This window comes from Carassius auratus, chromosome 31, assembly GCF_003368295.1.
Source record: "Carassius auratus strain Wakin chromosome 31, ASM336829v1, whole genome shotgun sequence".
Taxonomy (NCBI): Eukaryota; Metazoa; Chordata; class Actinopteri; order Cypriniformes; family Cyprinidae; genus Carassius; species Carassius auratus.
The window spans coordinates 22,361,324-22,381,274 of NC_039273.1; the positions used below are offsets into that span (position 1 = coordinate 22,361,324).

Genomic DNA, 19,951 nt, shown 5'->3' on the forward strand with positions numbered 1-19,951 from the left:
GAAATGAAACACTGTATCAATAAAAAAGGAGGCATTTATTGAAGGTGACAAAAGGTGTGTAAATGAACTGAGTAAGGAACTGAAGATTAAAACAAGGGTAGCTAAGCTCCGATATAAAGATAGAATGGAGGAGAGATTTACAAGAGGGAATACAAAAACTGCATGGCAGAATCTTAATATGATGATGGGAAAGCAGGTTTTAGCTTGAGTGCAGTGTTCATATTTCCTTTGTGGAGCAGTTGAACAATTTTTATGCAAGGTTCAATGTGGTCAGATTTTGTGAAGGTCTGGTACCTGGTTAATGATAGTAATGCTCCCACTCCTGTCAAGTGTGGATGAGCAAAGGGTCATTTCCATTCTTTCTAGTTAAAGTAGGGAAAGTTCCAGGCCCAGGTGGTCTTGGAAGCCGTATATTGAAGGAGTGTTTGGCTCAGTTAGGTGGAATAGTGACTCAGCTCTTCCAGTGGTCATTAAACACTGGACATGTTCCAAAAGCATGGAAAGAGACAATGATAATTCCTGTTCCTAAACAATCTAATGCTAAAGAGATGGAGAATTTCAGACCTTTGACACTTACCTCGGTTCTCTGTAAATACATGGAGAGGGTGGTAGTAGGGGAGCTTTCTGCCAGTGTAAGTCAGTGTTTAGACCCGCTTCAGTTTGCCTACAAGTCGAAACGGGGAGATGAAGATGCTTGTCTAACTCTTTTAGATACTGTTACTAGACATTTGGATGCTCCCAACGCGCTTGTTAGGATTTTATTTATGGATTTTACATCTGCTTTTAACATAGTTAATATTAATTCATTGTTGGACCGCCTTCAAAAATTGCAAGTTAATCTGACTCTTGTGCTATGGATTAAGGATTTTTTTAATGAATAGACCCCAATATGTTATAATGTATGATCATAAATCTAGTAGTATTATTATAAATACAGGAGTTCCACAAGGTTGTGTCTTATCACCCATTTTATTTTCTATATACACAAATGAAATCATGTGTTGAATTAAGGGTATGTCACTCTTGAAATACGCAGATGACATGGCTTTGGTTGCTTGTATGACAGACAAGCAGTCCTTGGTCATATACAGGCAATTTGTTGAATCCATGGTTGGTTGGTTCCATGACAGTCCCCTAAATCTGAACATAAACTAGACCAAAGAGTTGTGTTGTGGGGGGGGTTCGTCCACTCAAAATGTATTCTTCACTTTATGAACCACTTAGGTAAGGGGGGGCAGGAAGTGGAACAGATTGAATCCTTTACAAATTTGGGCACTATTACTGACAGCCAACTGTCCTTTGCACAACATGTGAATGGTGAAAGAAAGCTAATCAGCATTTATTTCTATTTTGAGACATGCTATTATTAAATAATAATACAGTAAAATGATATGAAAATTACAACAGTGGTAGGCTACTTGGGGCCATGTAGAACAAAAGTCTGGTGGAGATAGCAGAAAACAATTTGATTTTAATTTTGTTATTTGTTTTAATTTTGTTCTGCATTTTGGCATGCAGTTACTAAATAATGAAATAGTGAAATGAAAACAGTTCGGTTCTGGTTTTGTACTTTTTAATAACACCCCCCCCCCCACCACCACCACCACCTTACTGTATGTTGATTTTCTCCACATAAGCAGAATCAGAGGGGTTACCAGGATGTCATGTTTGGGGGGGGCATTTGGCTTGTTTGGGGGGGCAACATAGACAACTGAAAATATCGGCACAAAATTAAGCTATATTACACACAATCTTTTTTAATGCATATCTTTTTCTAAGCCAGGAACCCAGAGATAGGCACAGGGCCCCTATTAGGCTATCACATAAAAGTTAAACCAGGTCAACAGATATGACAGATTCATATATATAACAGATCACGGTGTTTGCCTGATAATGAGTGACAGGTGTTTGCTTGTGAGAAGACGTGTTACACAAGTAGGTTACCGAGAAGGACAAGAGAGTTCTTTAAATGAATCTTACATCATGTTTGTATAGACAGGAGGTTAATTAATTTGTTTCTTCTTTTAAGCTGGTCCAGAAGTAGATGCTACTTTTAGGGCTGAAATGCTTCGTGAATTACTCCTAGTAAAACACATTGGCAGTCATTATTTGTAGGAGTTTCTCTTAAATTCGCCAGTTAGGAGCTACTTGTAGCCTCTTATAAGTTTCTTTGTGAATGCGTGTGAATGTGAATTTTTGTAAAAGTATAAGAATTTCAATTATGATATGATTAGCAGAGGCAACATAACTTTTTTTTAAATATAGTTTTATTTTTTTATTTATTATTAGTGGTGCTTGCCATAGGCAAATATTATTATTATTTTATGGGGGGTTGGAGTCTGTATGGGTTTGGTCTCCCTCAGGGGTGGGTGATATAATAAAAAAAAAATTTTTTCAGAAATACCATGATTTTATCATATTTGTCATGTTGGTTTTTCTATTTTGCAAGCTGTTTGAGCATCACAGCCAAACTAATTTCCCTATTATAAAGCCTTTTAAGGTAACAAAATATGAAAAAGTGTGGCAGATATTTAGGCCAAAGTGCATGGATTAAAATCTTTGTCATTATTTTATCTTTGTTATTAAAAAATGATAACAAAGATACACATTACAAATACAGATATTATACAAATAAAGTGCTTCATTTTCAGGTACAAGGGGTGTATTTAGTAGGAGCATTAAAAATTTTTTATGAACAAATATAAAAATAAAAACTATATACATTGATTCCTATTAAAGCAACTGAATTAAAGTTTTTCAGTCACGAGTATAGAGTACTGATTTTTCTCTGTGTGTTTGTTGTTTCATTAACATACAATTCACCCAAAAATTTAAATAGTGAAGAAAAAAAAATCAGAATGAGTTTCCTTCTTCTACTAAATAAACTCTATTTTGAAGAAGGTGGAAAACCAAACAGTTGCTGATTCACAGTGACTTCCACAGTAATGTTCCCCCTACTATAAAAGTCAATGTGGACCAGCAACTGTTTGGTTATCCTAATTTTTCAAAATATCTTATTTTGCTTTCAGCACAAGAAAGAAGTTAATATAGGTTTTGGACAACATGTGAGTGTATATACAATGACAGAAATAAAATTTTAGGGTGACCTATCCTTTTAATTCACACGGCAGCATGTAGCCTACTGTCCCTTTAAGACCTGCGCGCCTTCTAATATTCAGATATGCATCTGTTTCTTTCAGTTGTTTACTTTCATTTTAAACATATGAGTGTATACATAAACCTTGTGTGTTTTGACAGTATTAGCACAAAACATAACTTAGTAATCAGGCTCAGTTCGAAGGGCTTTTTCGTTTTCGGGCCGCACTTTGTGCTCAGAAAGACCGCACATCAGAAAAGGACACGAACGAATTAAACGTTTAAATAACCAGTAAGGATTTAAACAGATGCAAAAAAAAATGTGAATGAGTTAACTGTGATGTTAATGTATGTCCGAGTATATTAATCCCGCTGGGCTAGAACTGCAGCTGATAGAATGTGCGCAGCACACAATGCATCGATATTTTTTCGAAAGCAGATTGTAGAGACATTTTTATCGCCCACAACCAAAACTATCAACATCCTACCCTCGGCAGAAATCGAGGAAAAAATCAGGCTGTTCAGCTGTCAATGCACTTCGATCCCATACGCTGTTTTGGGGTGGCAAATCAAATTTTTTTTGCCACCCTTCTGGACACGCCACTGCTTTAAAGCTCTGCCAGGTAAACATTTCAATTAGCGTTCTGTTCTCACATGATGCGCTTTTTCTGTCAAACAGCGCCAAACTGGATTTTTGTTGGATCAGACCAATCTGCAAGCTATGGAAAAATATGCACAAAACAATCCACTTTTAAGTTTTAATTTATCATCAGAGGGACAGATCATTTCTCAGGGGAGGCAGGGCTTATCCTAGGGGAGGCATTGCCTCCCCCAGCCTCCCCCTAGACACGCGCCTGAGCAGAATACACCATACAATAACAGTTTCATTTGCCATCCGCTAATAACACATAATTATAATAAAACAAACTGTTGAAAACATAAACAGAAGGCCGTGAAAATGAATACGAATATGAATAAATATGTCAACCGAAGGAGGATTTCCTAAAGAAGATTTCCTTGAACACGCTCGCACCTTCTACAATCTACCACGCACCGCCGAGTAGACGCGCAGTGAACTTGAAGCGCAGATTGAAGCGCGTGACTGCTTTACTCCACTGTGTGCTCACCGATCTGTGCTGTGGTTCAAAACCCAGCGGGGACTGGACGATCCCGCCCAGAGTTTGACAAAACATCATCTAGAATGTGATCTATCAGATATTCGTGCGACCGACGCCAAAGCATCATGTTGTCTTCTGCTCTAGTGAAAGCTGATCGTGTCGCAGTTCATGTTGGTAAAACATATGCACCATTTTATGAATTCATAGCACGAACCCTGAAGTCTCAAACAAGTGGTGTAGAATTTCACAGCGCTACATCAATCACTGGAAAATACAAAACCATAGATGATCTACCGGGACCCAGTCTGGCCACAACTGTCTACTGGCTCTTCGTCAAAGGATACGCGGACAAAAGTCATGCAATGCAGGTAAAACTTTATTATAATTTATTTTTTAAATGCTTTTTCAAGTGGTCTGACTGTATGCTCATACTGCTGCTTAACATGAATAAATGTTTCTTTCGGCGTGTTTTAAGATGCAAACAATAATTAATACATCAAATCATAATGTTTAAATATAAATAGCCTATATATGAAATTATATAAATTGCTGAGACTTTGCCAACTACTCGTACAGGAGCGAATGATTTGTTAAGGAACATTGTTATGATTTTTCTAATCAACAAGCATAATATAAGCCTATGTAAAGACTCAGGAAATCCTGTCTGATGCCGGTATCTGATAACTGTGAAATGTGAACGCAATATGGAAAGCCATTTTAATATGTATTCCTTAAATCTGACTAATATCGAAATATTAATCCAATTATGACTTGTACTGTATCTTTTCCAGTTTCTCTAGCAACTAGCTTATCTGTCAGATGCAAGAAATTATTCCAACAGTCCTAGTACTTTAGAATTGTATAGCCTTCTGTGGTTTAGATATAAGCTAGGCCTATTAATTTTGACAGAAGTGCATTCCAGGTGTTTTTCTAGTTTTGCTAGTAAATAATTATTAGGTACTAGTATTTATTTCTTAGTTAATTGTAACTATTCCAATATTTGGCATAATTTATTAACGAGATACTAGAAATTAGATGTTAAATACTAATTACCTAATTTTTAGACATTTTTATTTATCCAAATGTTACTTATAGCATGACTCTCTACTAGCTACAATTGTTTATATATATATATATATATATAGTTGTTTGAAATGGATTGAATCATTATTTAAAATAATCTTGGAGATTTTTGAATTGCCTCAATCATAAATGCAGCCGGGTTAAAGCCTGCACTGATGTTTCTCTTTTGTTATGGCAGCCGTCCCCTCTGAACATATATATTTTGCTGTTTGTTATTCTGCACGAAACTTCATGCCAATAAATAAGATATATTGCTGACTTGTGAGTTTCCAGCGCTCTCTTTACGTTCGTCCGTTATTTGACGTTGAAAAAGGAATCAACTTTTTTTTTTGACATGGAAAATCAATTTTACAATAGATTCAATTATAGGGTTCCCACACTTTCATGAACACCAGATTCACTGGACTTTCAAGGACTTTTTAAAGCACCATTTTATTAAATCAAGCACCTTTGAAATTCACACTCCCAGCACATAACATCATGAATGTCTTTACTGTACTTACCATTTCACTTACACTTAATATTTACATAAAGTAAATAATGTAATAATAATAAGTAATAATCATGTTTTGAATGTGTAGGTATTATAAAATTAAAGCATTTTAGACAGTCATGTTTAAAGGACTTGAAATCCATTAAATTCAATACTGGTAATATTCAAAAGCAGTTTCTGAAATATTGTTAAAAATGTATAACACTGGTTTTTAAAGAGTTTTTAAATTAAGAATACATTTTTCTCAGCTTTTGTTTTTTTTTATAAAAAGCTGTTAAATGTTTTAATAACATAGTAAAACCTGTTAATATTAAAAATTTGCACATTCACTCAATAAAGACGTAAAGGGACATAGCCATCTTTTCAGAAGTGAGGGGGACCAAAATTACACACACACACACACACACACACACACACACACACACATATATATATATAACATTACAATATAATATAAAACATTACAATATAATATTTCTGTAATCAATATAGCCTATCAGTCTACAGTTTTTTTACATAAGATTTTTAATGTCTTGAGTCTCTTCTGCCCACCAAGCCTGCATTGATTTGATCCAAAGTACAGCAAAAACAATTGTGAAATATTTTTACTATTTAAAATAACTGTTTTCTATTTGAACTTATTGTAAATTGTAACTTATTCCTGTGATCAAAGCTGTATTTTCAGCATCATTACTCCAGTCTTCAGTGTCACATCCTTCAGAAATCATTCTGATATGATGATTTGCTGATGATCAATATTTAAAACAGATGCTACATTTTTCAGTATTCTTTGATGAATAGAAGGATCCAAAATTCAGCATTTATGTGAAACAAAAAGCTTTCGCAACATTATACCCTATACCATTCAAAAGCTTAGAGTCTATTTTTTGGAAAATAAATTATAGAAATGTATACTTTTATTTAGAAAGGATGATAAAGACATCATTTTACAAAAGATTTATATTTCAGATAAATGCTGTTCTTCTGAATTTTCTATTCATCAAAGAAACCTGAAAAAATTCTACTCCGCTGTTTTCAACATTATCATAATAAGTGTTTTTTAGCAGGAAATCAGAATATCAGAATTATTTTTGAAGGATCGTGCAACTGGAATAACCCTTTAAGCTAAAATACATTTTTTTATTTTTTCATTTTTATTTTTTATAATGTTTAAGTTAATACTTGTTCAAAACAATCACTTAATATTTTTATATATATAATTTTGTATAATATTTTCATAATATAAATATTCACTTAATAAAACAATCACTAAATATTTTTTTGTTTAGTCTATGCATATAGGCGTTTTGTGGCATACCGCCGAAAAGAACTTAAATTGCACTTTCAGTTTTGATCATACAGGTAAGAGCAATACATCAATCGAATCTGTAAAGAGTCTACTTTAATTTGTATGCACACATAATGAGAAAACTTTGTGCATTTATAAAATAAAGAAAACAGAGTGCGCTGTCTGCAGCCTTGGTCTGCGTGATCTTCATTTAGAAATGCGTCATGAAAATGAACTGAAACTCAACAAATACTCCACAAAGAGATATGAGAGATATTTCTATAGAAATCTTGTTTTGTCTACTTTTAAACTAAGCAAGTCTTATCAACAACAAATATTAAGTAATAAAGTAATCCATATGAAACCAACGCAATGTCCAGTCTTTTACGTCTCCCTTCATTAACTCTTACGCGACCATTAACCCTTTAGATAGGCCTGTGAAAAAAAGGCTTAGTTTCTTTTCTTGTATATGGAGTTATATGGAGTATAACAGCAAACTATAGTGTGTGTGTGTGTGTGTGTGTATGCGTGAGAGAGAGACAGAGAGAGAAAGAGAGACCTTTGTGCACTTACCTTGATGTATCTGAAAAAATCCAAATATGCACCTCACCTCTCAGAAATACATGGAGTAAACAATAAAAAAAGAAGTGTGTTTATGCAGCTGCTGCCTTTTGATGGTGAAAAGTACGGATGGCCTATGTGTGAAATGCTCTTCTTTTCTTGATAGTAAAACAGTTTAAAACCTTAAAATCCTGTAAAAAAAATCTACTTTGCATCAGATCTATGAACAAAATGTATTATGAACCAAAATACAATACCAACTTCAAATAAGCTGCAGCTTGCTGGAGGGGTCAAGCTGCAAAGTCATTTCTAAAACTTCAGTACAAGTCGAGCCCTTTCTCGTGTTGCTTGCTGCTCTTCTCACCATTAAATGACCAGCAGGATGACATGCAAGTGTCTAAATCCACGTACTTTGTTTAGTCTATACTTATCACCACCATCAAAAGGCAGCAGGTGCATAAAAACACTTTTGTTTACTCCATGTAGTTCTGAAAGCTGAGGTGTACATTTTGATTTTCTCAAATACATCAAGGTAAAGGTCTCTCTCACTCTCTCTCTCTCTCTCTCTCTCTCTCTCTTTCTCTCTCTCTTTCTCTCTCACACACACATACACACACAATATAATATGGTGTTATACTCCATTTAACTCCATATACAAGCCAGAAACTAAGCCTTTTTTGCACAGGCCTATCTAAAGGGTTAATGGTCCCACCTAGTGATCAACTGTAAAAATAACAAATGTTACCTCTTACCAAGAGGGAAAACCACCAACAATCAAGAATCTCACACACACACACAAACACTATAATTTGCTGTTATACTCCATATACAAGCCAGAAACTAAGACTTATTTTGCACAGGCCTATCTAAAGGGTTAATTGTCACACCTAGTGATCAACTGTAAAAATAAAAAAATGTACCTCTTCCCAACAGGGAAAACCACAAACAATCAAGAATGCATGATAATATGGTGTCATGTCTTTGCAATCAAAAATCTGGCCACGATTAATTTTATATTTAAAATAAGTAATTTTGTTTGTTCCCCCCCCCCCCCCCAAAATCAGTGATATCATTTATGAACTTGGCAATTAAAGAGTTAAAATCTTGGATTTAAAAAAAAAAACATTTGGTAGTTTTGATCAAGACTGAGGTTGATTAATAGATTTATGCAAAAAAAATATATATATTTATCCGATACATTTTTACAGTTCAACTGAGTGGATGTTTTCATCCCAAAGTTAACGAAAGGGTAGTGAATTTGAACAATGCACATGGATTAATATAATGTTTTTAAATATGATGGTTTCATTCTAAACATGGTGATTATCTCCAAGGACACCCAACATAATATGGTATTTAGCAACTGAATCTAACCATATCATGTCAACAAATGGAAAAGTCAGCGGTCTGTTAATTATCATGTTAATCACGGCACCTTTAGTCACTACAGCAGGGTCGCTTTTCACCCTAAATACCATACATTTACATATTCTTTCGTTATTTAAAAAACGTTGCTTTAATTAACATAAACAAAACAGAAAATCATAAAGAAGACCTTTTTCTCAAAATATATGCATAGATTTTTTTAGCTATTCTGATTTGCTACTTAAATTGACAACATTTAAAAAAACAAAACAAAATATTAGATCAAGCAAGCACAGAATCAACTTTGCGGTGCTCCGCACGATCACGTCAGAGATCAAACAGATAACCTCCCGTGTTTAGTTCTGTTTTTGACAGAAGCACATATTGGACAATTTAAAAAATAGCAGCACAAACAAAACTGATTTCAAATTTAATTCAAGCACTTTCAAGGACCTATGTTAGTTTTCAAGTACTTTCCAGGCCTTGAATCCATATGTCTGAAATTCAAGCACTTTCAAGTACTTTCAAGAAGCGTGGGAACCCTGCAATTAACACTTATGTCTTAAAAATCGAAAATGATTTTTTTCACAAAAGTGACAGCCCTAATGCAAACCAGTGTGTAATAAATTCATACTAATGTCTATTACTTCTAGGAAAGCAGGGATATATACTAAAAACTATAGTTAATGGCAGGAATAAAGGCATTACTTTGTAGGAAAAAAAAAGGTACTATAAAATTGGTAGTTATCTTTTGGTAATAAAGGTTAAAACGTCTTGCCATATTTATGTTTGTTTATGTAGAACTATGTAGGTCAGATGTCTGAGCACATTTACTAGGGGGGTGACATTTTGTTCTTTCTCTGTGTCACTCTGTTAACAACAAGGAATTTGAATACAGCCCACACAATTTGGCCAGTCAGAAAACTTGGAGGCTGTTCTGTCATAATAGCATTTTTGTTTGTTTAAAGGACTTGACATGCCAAGTTCTGGTTTAACTAATGGTGTTATTTACGGCAGTTTGTCCACCCATAGGAAAACAGGGTGTGTTTGTGTTTATAAATTAGCTTTTTAAAGGGATAATTCTCACGGTAATTTTAATTCTGTATTCATTTACTTAGCCTTATGTCGTTCCAAAGTCTCATAAGAGTTTAGGCAAGCTTTGAAAGACAAACTGAGATTGATTTAATGAAACCTGAGAGGTTAATTCTAAATTAGGAGTTGATATTCAAACATTTTACACAATGACACAACTCATATTTAACTGTAGGTTACTCCTGGGAGGATAATTGTAATTAGCTAAATGGCCTAATGTGTGTGATGAATAATTGGCAATACACAAAATGATTTTTTTTTTTATCTCACATCTATTGTGCAGGTGGAGCATAAGCGCCTGTATGGTCCGATCTGGCGGTCCCGCTTTGGGCCGTTTGATGTGGTAAATGTGGCAACGGCTGAACTGATTGCACAGGTGATCCGACAGGAGGGCCGTTATCCAGTGCGGACTGATCTGCCTCACTGGAAAGAATACAGAGACATGAGAGGACAGGCGTATGGACTTCATGTAGAGTAAGCACTTCCCTCCTTCACAAGGTCTGTCATGCCAAACCTGTATGACTTTTTTTTTTTTGTCAGTGTAACAAGACCAGAGCTTTCTATCTTCAAGAGTATGCAAAATAGATAAATAAATGAATAATAACATCATTAAAGTATGATAAAATCAGCCTCAGTGATTCTTTACACCACATTAACAAAGCAATATAACAGCTCTGTGTGCCAAACAGTACAAACGTTTTTATTCCCTGATAATGTTTTTGAATGTTGAATCTCAAGGTTAACAGAATTTTAGTTTGATTGACCGATTGCCATTTTGTAGTATATACATACTGATATGTTATGAAATGTGGCAAGAATGTTTTACCTTTAGTGTAACTGACTGGTCTGGACTGGTTGTCTTACCTTACACCTGTTTCACACATACTCTGTCTTCAGTGCGTATGCAGTCCGTGTGCGTTACGTATGTGGAGCAGAAGCAGCATGGAGTCATTGTGCTTTCACACAGGACGCGTTTGCAGTTGCAGTTTGCAGTTAATTAGCAAGTTTCACGATAAATGTGGCTAAAGTAAACAGTCCCTCAGAGAGCAGCTCTGAAGAGAGGAAGCGAAGTCAAAAGAGCTCATTTACATTTAAAGGAAAATGCTACAAAACTACATGCTCTGAAAAGAGCTGTTTTTGACAGGGTGAAAAAGGTTTTTTACATTACCGAGAAATTTTAACCAAACTATGTTACAGAATTTTCATTAAGACCCTAAAGAATCATATCAACTTGTGGAAAAATGGGAATCTGTTGACCCCTTTAAAGTGTAACTAAATCCCTGGTCAGAGCCTGGCTCCACCCAGTGGCAATATTTGAAAAATGCTGAAAAGTGGGCAGAGCACAACCGAGGGCAGGGCTGAGCGGGTGGGGCATGAACCTGAGATCCGCAGTGAAGGATTAATTGACAGCTTCTCTCAGAGTCGCTAAAATGGAAAGTGACTGTAGTGACGCAAGTAGCTTTGCAACAGAGCATTAATTTGAAGTAGAGGACTTTTCTCCCCCACCTTCACCTGAAGTGGAGGATGTCGAGGTGTCTGTGGACACAGGGCCAGCGCCTGAGCCTTATTAATTTGAGCCGCTGGCTCAAACTGCGGTCTTCCCGCATCGCGATCGGCATTCAACGATGCTAGCCAAGCAGTCGTGCAAGAGAGAATGGGGCCAGTCTCTGAGTAAGGCATTGCATCACTTTTTCACAAGCTGTGTGGAGAAGCCCATTTCCATCTCCATTGTGTTGGAGAAGCAATCCTGCGTAAAATGTAGTTTGCACACTCTAGCTCTAGGCGAGAACTCGCGGCACCTAATTTTCAAGTCTGCAGGAAAACCATGCAGTCCAGCAGTGCTGTTGCAACCAGCAACACTACACCTACATAACATCCTTACCACTGTACTAAATACAGATAAATCTACGCTAACTTGAAGCTATCCTAACTGATGCAATACTATGCTACTAACTAACTATGCTTCTAACAATACTAACGTTACACTAACAACTATGCTATTTAACTACATAGGCTACACAAAATAATCTAAATAACTATATGAATGCTATGCTAAATAGATGCTAAAATACTCTATCCTGATCGTTTTCAGTACTCGCAATTCCAAATCCTGACTCGCTACAGTGTTTTTGATGGAACAAGATGGTTTTCAACTGCAGTAGCCACCGTTCAACCTGAAGAGGGCAGCACTCAGACTTTTTTACACCATATATTGTAGAGTTAAAACACTTTATACTAAAATGTCAAAAAAGTTACTTGAATCAATGGACAGCAGTAATAAAGCCCCATTCTTACAGATCATTAACTAAAGAAAGTTGGTTTAGGGTTTAGTTACCCTTTGAGGTTCCATTAGTTGATGTATTAACTAACATGAACAAAACATTTATTACAGTAGTTATTGATCTTTGTTAATATTAGTTAATGAACATTTAGTTGTTTATTGTTAGCTCATGTTAATTCACAGTGAATTAGTACATTTTAAAAAGCACAACTATTGATTTTAGTAATGTTTTAGTAAATGCCGAAATTAACATTAAGATTTATACATGCTTTGATCTCATCCAATCACAAGGCATATTCAACATATATGTCCATTTAAGGTGCCTAACTATTTCCTCCAGATGAGTTATCCAGAATTTAATGCAAATCTTTCTAAGTAGCCCCTAGCCCTGATGCCTAAGAAACTAAAATAACATTTCCGTCTCACACACAGATACAGATCAAACAGATTTCCTGTTGTCTCTCAGCTCATCGAAAACTCAAGCATACTGAAGAACTCAGAGAGAGTCTAAAGAACATTCTTTAGTACAGTGCAGCAAATTATACTAATAATAATATTAATATTTCAGATAAAAATAACATTTCCTCCACACTGTTCAGGTAAATACAGCCTTGGTGAGAGTAAGAGACTTCATTTAAAAACTTTAAAAAAACATCATCACCAAAAAAATCAAATCGACACCAAACATTTGGATGCTAATGCCTATTTTTTATAAAATCACCAATTTAGTCTCTTTTTTCTGCGGCTTTCAGTACAGGCCCTGAGTGGTATCGCATCCGCAGTGCACTGAACCCTAAAATGCTTAAACTGAAGGAAGCAGCAGCATATGCACCTATCATTCACGAGGTTGTGTCTGATCTCCTGCAGCGTGTGGAACGTCTGCGTCTGCGCAGTCAAGACCAGGCCACCATCAGTGACCTCACCTCTGAGCTCTACAAATTTGGCTTTGAGGGTGTGTATGGATGCAGAATGGTTACGATACCTTGGAGCTATTCACAGTGATGTTTGAACAGATACATACTCTTTTGTAGTCTGGTAGATTTAGTTTGACTGTGGTTTTGCTTTCCCACTGTTCAGGAATCTCCTCGATCCTGTTTGAAACACGGTTAGGCTGTTTACAGGAGGAAATTCCCACAGACACCCTGCGGTTCATATCTGCCGTTAATGATATGTTGGCGCTGTCAGAGACGGTTCTTTTCTTCCCACGCTGGACCCGTCACATCTTCCCGTTCTGGAAACGGTTTGTCCAGGCGTGGGATGACTTGTATGACGTAGGTATGTTAAAATTCAATGTCTTCTTTAAGGGCGCACAATATATCATTACCATATTGGATATTATTGATTTTTTTGATTATTTGTCGTTATCGTATTTATATTGGCCAATATTTAATTGTGCACACTCATTTCATTATTTTTTTGAATAATTATTATTATTTTTTTTTTTTGGGAAAAGAAGATTCTTATCCTTCCTAAAGCAATATTTATTTGATAAACAAGTAAAACAGTAAAATTTTGAAATATTATTGCAATTGAAAAACATTTTCTATTTTAATATATTTTAAAATGCTATTTATTCCTGTGATGGCAAAGCTGACTTTTCAGGTGCCTGGGTTGCTGGGTATAAATCTGGTTGTGAAACATCATCAGTATAACTGATTGTCCTTTCTGTCTGTGTCTTGCACTTTTGTCCAGCCCGGCGTCTGATTGATAGGAAGGTGAAGCAGATACATGATCAGGTTGAGCGTGGAGAGCAGGTGGAGGGCATGTACCTCACCTACCTGTTGTCCTGCAATAAACTCAGCTTAGGAGAGGTGTACATCAGCCTGACTGAACTTCTGCTGGGAGGTGTGGATACGGTAAGAACATGTTCGTTTTCACCTGAAACAGTCGAAGAGGAAGTAGGTCAAGCTATTTGATTTGCTGTTATTCAGAAATTAAACATATTCCATGAACAATATCCTGCACGACTGGTTCAGTTGTTTTGACAAGTGGGCGTTTTCTTAATGTACCTGCAGAAAACAAGAGAGAAATTAAGCTTCTGTGAAAGGAAGGAACATGAGAGAAACACACATGCGCAAATAATTTTTTTTAAACTATTTTATTATGATACAAACAGATATGGACCAAGTCCCGTGGTTCGGAATGCATGTGATTCGTAGATTCACTGGAAAATGTAACACTCATAAAGTGAATGTTTATCATTTGCATTGGTTTTGTCTTGCCAGTTTACACATTCAGTCAATTTCGAAACCACTGAACCTGTTGAACCACTAACCTTGCTCAAACATATTTCCGTTTTTAATTTGCCGCACCTTTATAAAACTGGAATGATCATGACCAAAATTTCTCTCTGCTAAAATTCTAATAGCCAAAAGCTTGTCTTCATGTGTACAGATGTGAACAGATATTTCACTAATAAATAGACTACATATATACACAATGACCCCAAAAATTATTTGGTCACTTTCGGCCACTGGAGTCATAACTAAAAATGGATGCGATTGTATTGCATTAGAAAATGTTATTGCAACAAGTGGCATCTGCAAACACAACCTTTCGTTTTCTGACCCATCCTTGCAGTTACTTTTAATCAGCTGTGGTCAAGGTGAGTTTACACAAGAGTCCTAGCGGGATGACGACTGATGTAATTCACCACATCAACTTTGAACATGTCCCAATATTGTTTCACAGACAGAATGTGCTGTTCCATCCCTAACTGAAGCTATAATAACCTTTAACATGCTGTACTATGTTCCTAATCTCTGTGTAAAAGTCTGTCAAGGTCTCTTAGGGTCTGTCAAAGCCGTTGTTTATCAGATCTCCTGAGCATTTAGCTAAAATTGTGTCCCACATTTAGCAACACACAAGGTCGATGACCTCCCATTCAGCATTTTTGCTAATATCTTAACCTGTTTCCTATTTAACCTGTTAATTTTGCCAGTCAAATGTCTGTATGATGACATCAGCTGAGATCTGTAAATGCATTTTCAAATAAGACATCTGACAGTCTTTCTATTTTCTTTGTCCTTGAAAGACGTCCAACACGTTATCGTGGACCTTGTACCACCTTGCACGCGATGCAGGAGTCCAGAACCGCCTCTATAATGAGATCACATCTGTGTGTCCCAATAAAGAGCTGCCGACCACAGAACACCTGACAAGGATGCCCTACATGAAGGCTGTCATCAAAGAAACTCTCAGGTCAGGGAAATCAGAGAAACACTTTCCACATCATGCAGGAGTAGCCAAACTTCACTATTTTTAGGTTGTGCCTTGCTCATTCCTTAATTAAACAGTCCAGCTCACATCAATGATGTCCTCCACAGTGATTACCGTATTTTTCGGACTATAAGTCGCACCTGAGTATAAGTCGCATCAGTCCAAAAATACGTCATGATGAGGAAAAAAACATATATAAGTCGCACCGGACTATAAGTCGCATTTATTTAGAACCAAGAACCATGAGAAAACATTACAGTCTCCAGCCACGAGAGGGCGCTCTATGTCTTCAGTGTAGACTACAGGAGAACTGAGCAGCATCTCTGGCAGTATAGAACGCCCTCTCGCGGCTGGAGACGGTAATGTTTTTAATTTTCTCTGTTCATGTCAAATTAATTTTGATAAATAAGTCGCACCTGACTATAAGTCGCAGGACCAGCCAAACTATGAAAAAAAGTGCAACTTATAGTCCGGAAAATACGGTAAACATGTAGATTTCTTCTGGATAAACAATGAACATGCAGTGAACTTCTGTTCTGTTTTGGATTTGCTGTGGTTTGTAGCTGAAATTGCAAAAGATAGTACTTTAACAGTCTTAACGTCTTATTCAAAATTCCCAATTCTGACAAACAAGATAAAGAGAAAACCTTACCAGCCAACGTCAATAATGAACAGTTTCACATCTCCGGGGTTTTCGTAGAAGTGGAAGTCAAAGTTGGGTAAACTTCTGTAGTGGTGAATGGAATAAACCAATGGTTATTTTTGTCTTCCAATGTGCACCAATAGCAAAATAAAAAAAATGGTTCTTCTTTCTGAGCAGTTCAATCTGTGACAGTTAACATCCTAACCATTATTTTGAAACACATATTTAAAAAATTACTTATAAAAAGGATCAAAAAGATATAAAAAGAGACTCAGGTTACATATTTTGAGATCTTTTTCTTTGGTATCTTTGACTGCACTTTAGAAGTTCACGATAAACTGAAATAAACTTTGTAATCATAGGATGTATCCTGTTGTTTCTGGTAACGGACGCCTGACTGTGGATTCAGAAATAATTGTGGATAATTATTGGTTCCCTAAGAAGGTAACCAACCACGAAGACACATCTAATAAAGTAATTCAACATCTATTAGCCTAACTTCCAGTTTTCACTCTCTCTTCACAGACACAGTTCCATCTCTGTCACTACGCTGTTAGTCACGATGAGAGGAATTTCCCTGAACCAGAGCGTTTTGTTCCAGACCGCTGGTTGAGAGACAGCCCGTCTCGCTCTCAGCATCACCCCTACAGTTCTATCCCGTTTGGGGTTGGTGTTCGGGCCTGCGTGGGGAAGAGGGTCGCGGAGCTGGAGATGTACTTTGCCTTAAGTAGAGTAAGTGTGACGCTTCCACACTATCTGCAAGTTCAGTTTCACACCCAGTAAAAATATTCTGTTAGACCAAGAACGAAATCAAAGAAAAAAAAAAGAAAAATCAATCTCACATTATTTTCCTGGGTGACAATATTGATTAGTCATTTTTAATCAATTGACATTTTGATCCCCAGATTTCAAAATCGATCTTTCACTCTTCACTAAACATTATTTGTAGCTCACCTACCATCCAATAATCACAATAAGCTTTATTAATTTTGATATATAAGAAAAAGTCAATTCATTCAATTAATCCGCTTTAGTACTAGTTTTAGTAGTAAATAAACATGAATGAGATCCAGAAGGTACAGTACGCTGAAAGATACAGTACAACTCACTAAAATGTATCATGTTTCACATAATTGCTCAGTGTTTCAACAGTGGAAAGACGTCAATTTAAGCAATACCATGTAACATGACATTTATCTCAGGAAAACCATTCAACGTCCTTAGCTCAATATTTACCTAGAAAAAATAACTCCAAAGAGCAGAATCTTGTTAAACATGTGCACTTTATTACATAGTGCGTATTAATGCGTAGTAATGTCTTTATTTATTGCATATTTTAATAAATTTGACATCAAAACTAGTTTTTATAACAGCCACCATTATTTTTTATTTATTTTTATTTTTTTATGAATTAGAGTAGAAACACATAATTAAAGATCTGCCTAGTCCTAATCAAAAGTATGGACACTCCTACCCATTCTTTATTATTAATATTTTACACATTTACACAGAATAAAAGTCATAAAAAAATATAAAATATCACAAAATGAAAGTATAGGAGTTATGTACTAGTGAATAAATTTACACTAATGAAATGTAATATTTAAAACTATGAAAATTTAGATTTGATAAAGAAATTCATTTTGGCAAAATGTGGATTTGTCTCTAATACTAGATTTCTTTAACTTTAAAGAAACCTTTAAATCAAAAAGCTTTATTGATTTTTGTTGTCGTTGTTGAAGATTTTAGTCTGTTTTATAAGAAATACCTTCAGTGTCCAAACTTTTCACTTAATATCTTATTTGTAGTTGATGTTTAAACTTCTGTTACCTCACTATCGTTATTTCTCTCGCTCTCGTTTATTTAACCCTTCACTTTCCACCCCACAGCTGATGCAGCATTATGAGGTCAGAACGAAAGAAGGAGCCCCATCTATACAGCCCAAAACCAGAACCCTGCTCATTCCCTCCAAACCCATTGACCTGCAGTTTATCCCTCGGGCTTGAAACCAGCCACCAGTACTATTGATTCAAATCAATTTGCCTTAAATGTCCTAGTGGCTCCTACCTGTTTCTGTGAAATGCTGCTTGTGTTAATTTAGGGTAGGAGGTAGGTAAAAGTGGGCCAGCTTTTTAAATAAATCACAATTGAGCTTAAATATTATTAGAGGGATTTAAAGCTGAAGTGTGCAAATCACCTGGGTTGCATTATTAAAGAATTGCTCTTTAACAGTCTGGAGAGAAAGCATATTGGAAGAGGCAGAAGAAACCTTCTCTTCATGTTCTGGTGGCAGTGACAGCTTACAAAACCTGCTATTTGCTATGGCCTTGTGTCTGATCAAGCAGAAAGTATGTTCTTCCAAATGTTTTCTGACTGTGTTTTTATCTATCTATCTATTTTATATCTTATATATAATTTTATATTGATGTTATGGCATTTGTTCAAACTTTAACCAAAGGACATCCTTTGGAAATCTGCACTTTCCTAGCTATATGTTTTGAGCCAGGCTTACTTATTAAAAGTTTAAATAGAAACAGAATGAACTAGAAAAGAAAAAAAGAAAAAAAAGAGATAAAAGCTTATTGCATTTCAGTTACCGTAGTTGCAAAGGCAGCTTTTCTCATTTTATTTTTGTATTCCTTGATGTACTGAAATAACTCAAATTGAAATGAAAACAGAAAATATAGTTTTTTAAATTAATTTAAAATAAGAACTGTAATTGTATCCAGATACTATAACACTGTAGCTGTTCTTATCAATAAAGATCAATTTCACTGGTTCTGTTGCAGTGCAATAATTGTACTTTCCATTTTATGTGTGTAAACTTGTGCTAAAGGAAATATTTCTATTGAAGTATACACGATTTTGCTCTGACTACCTGATAACTGTCACCCGTCCCCTCTGTGGGACGCCTACATTTACTTCACTATATTATAATTAAATCTAATCTAATCTTGACAAACTATATATCGTTGGAAAGGTCTAAGACTCCCAAATATATATTTTACCAATGTTTTTTGTTAAAAAATTATGTAGTGCAAGTAATCGATTAATTTATGACAAGAGTGCACCATCAAAAATCTAAATTATAACTGGTGTTTGACCTTGACTTTAAAAAGACTTCTTTGTTGCCTTTTTCTCTATTATATTTTAGAAATCATCAGAAATTATATATCGACTGAAATATTAAAATCTCAAAATTCATCCTTTGAAACACATTTTAAAATCAGACATTGCATTACCATGTTAATGGTACATCAATATCATGTTACATTCATGAATTATAAAAATTTAAGTTTGGATCGTGCACAACGAAACAATGTTAAAAAATGTGAGTGACAGTTAAGGGGTTAAGGTTCTTAATTATAACTTTATTATTTTCACAGAAAATCTTGACAAAATGAACAAAAGGGAAAAAAAGCTGAAGCCATTGCTTAGTTAAGGCTTGAAGAGTTAGTTTATGTGAGGCTCTTGGAGGTATATTTTAATTATCTTTTTTTTTAAAGCTTGATATTTTACCAGGGTATCTGCAGGATTTTTATGCTCAAATTTTTATAACCTTAATTTTTTTTTAGACCTGCAGAAATACACTGAATACCATGAGTGGGGTAGGGAAAAGTCTGTGGTAAGATATTAAACTGTAAAATGACTAAAAATGCATGATTTACAGGTCAGAAAACAAATTGTCACAAAATGTTGTATCAAAAGTATA

The 19,951-nt window shown here is 35.4% G+C and overlaps 1 protein-coding gene across 1 annotated transcript; it reads left to right on the forward strand.

The window, feature by feature from the left end:
• The first annotated feature begins 4,192 nt into the window (after positions 1–4,192).
• LOC113050872 (cytochrome P450 27C1-like) lies at positions 4,193–19,017 on the forward strand. The gene is made up of 9 exons (XM_026214283.1): positions 4,193–4,582; positions 10,380–10,570; positions 13,130–13,329; positions 13,455–13,652; positions 14,070–14,233; positions 15,412–15,578; positions 16,602–16,683; positions 16,765–16,971; positions 18,129–19,017. The coding sequence occupies exons 1-9, from the start codon at positions 4,340–4,342 to the stop codon at positions 18,243–18,245; spliced, it is 1,569 nt and encodes a 522-aa protein (XP_026070068.1). The 5' UTR covers positions 4,193–4,339; the 3' UTR covers positions 18,246–19,017.
• The last annotated feature ends 934 nt before the right edge of the window (positions 19,018–19,951 follow it).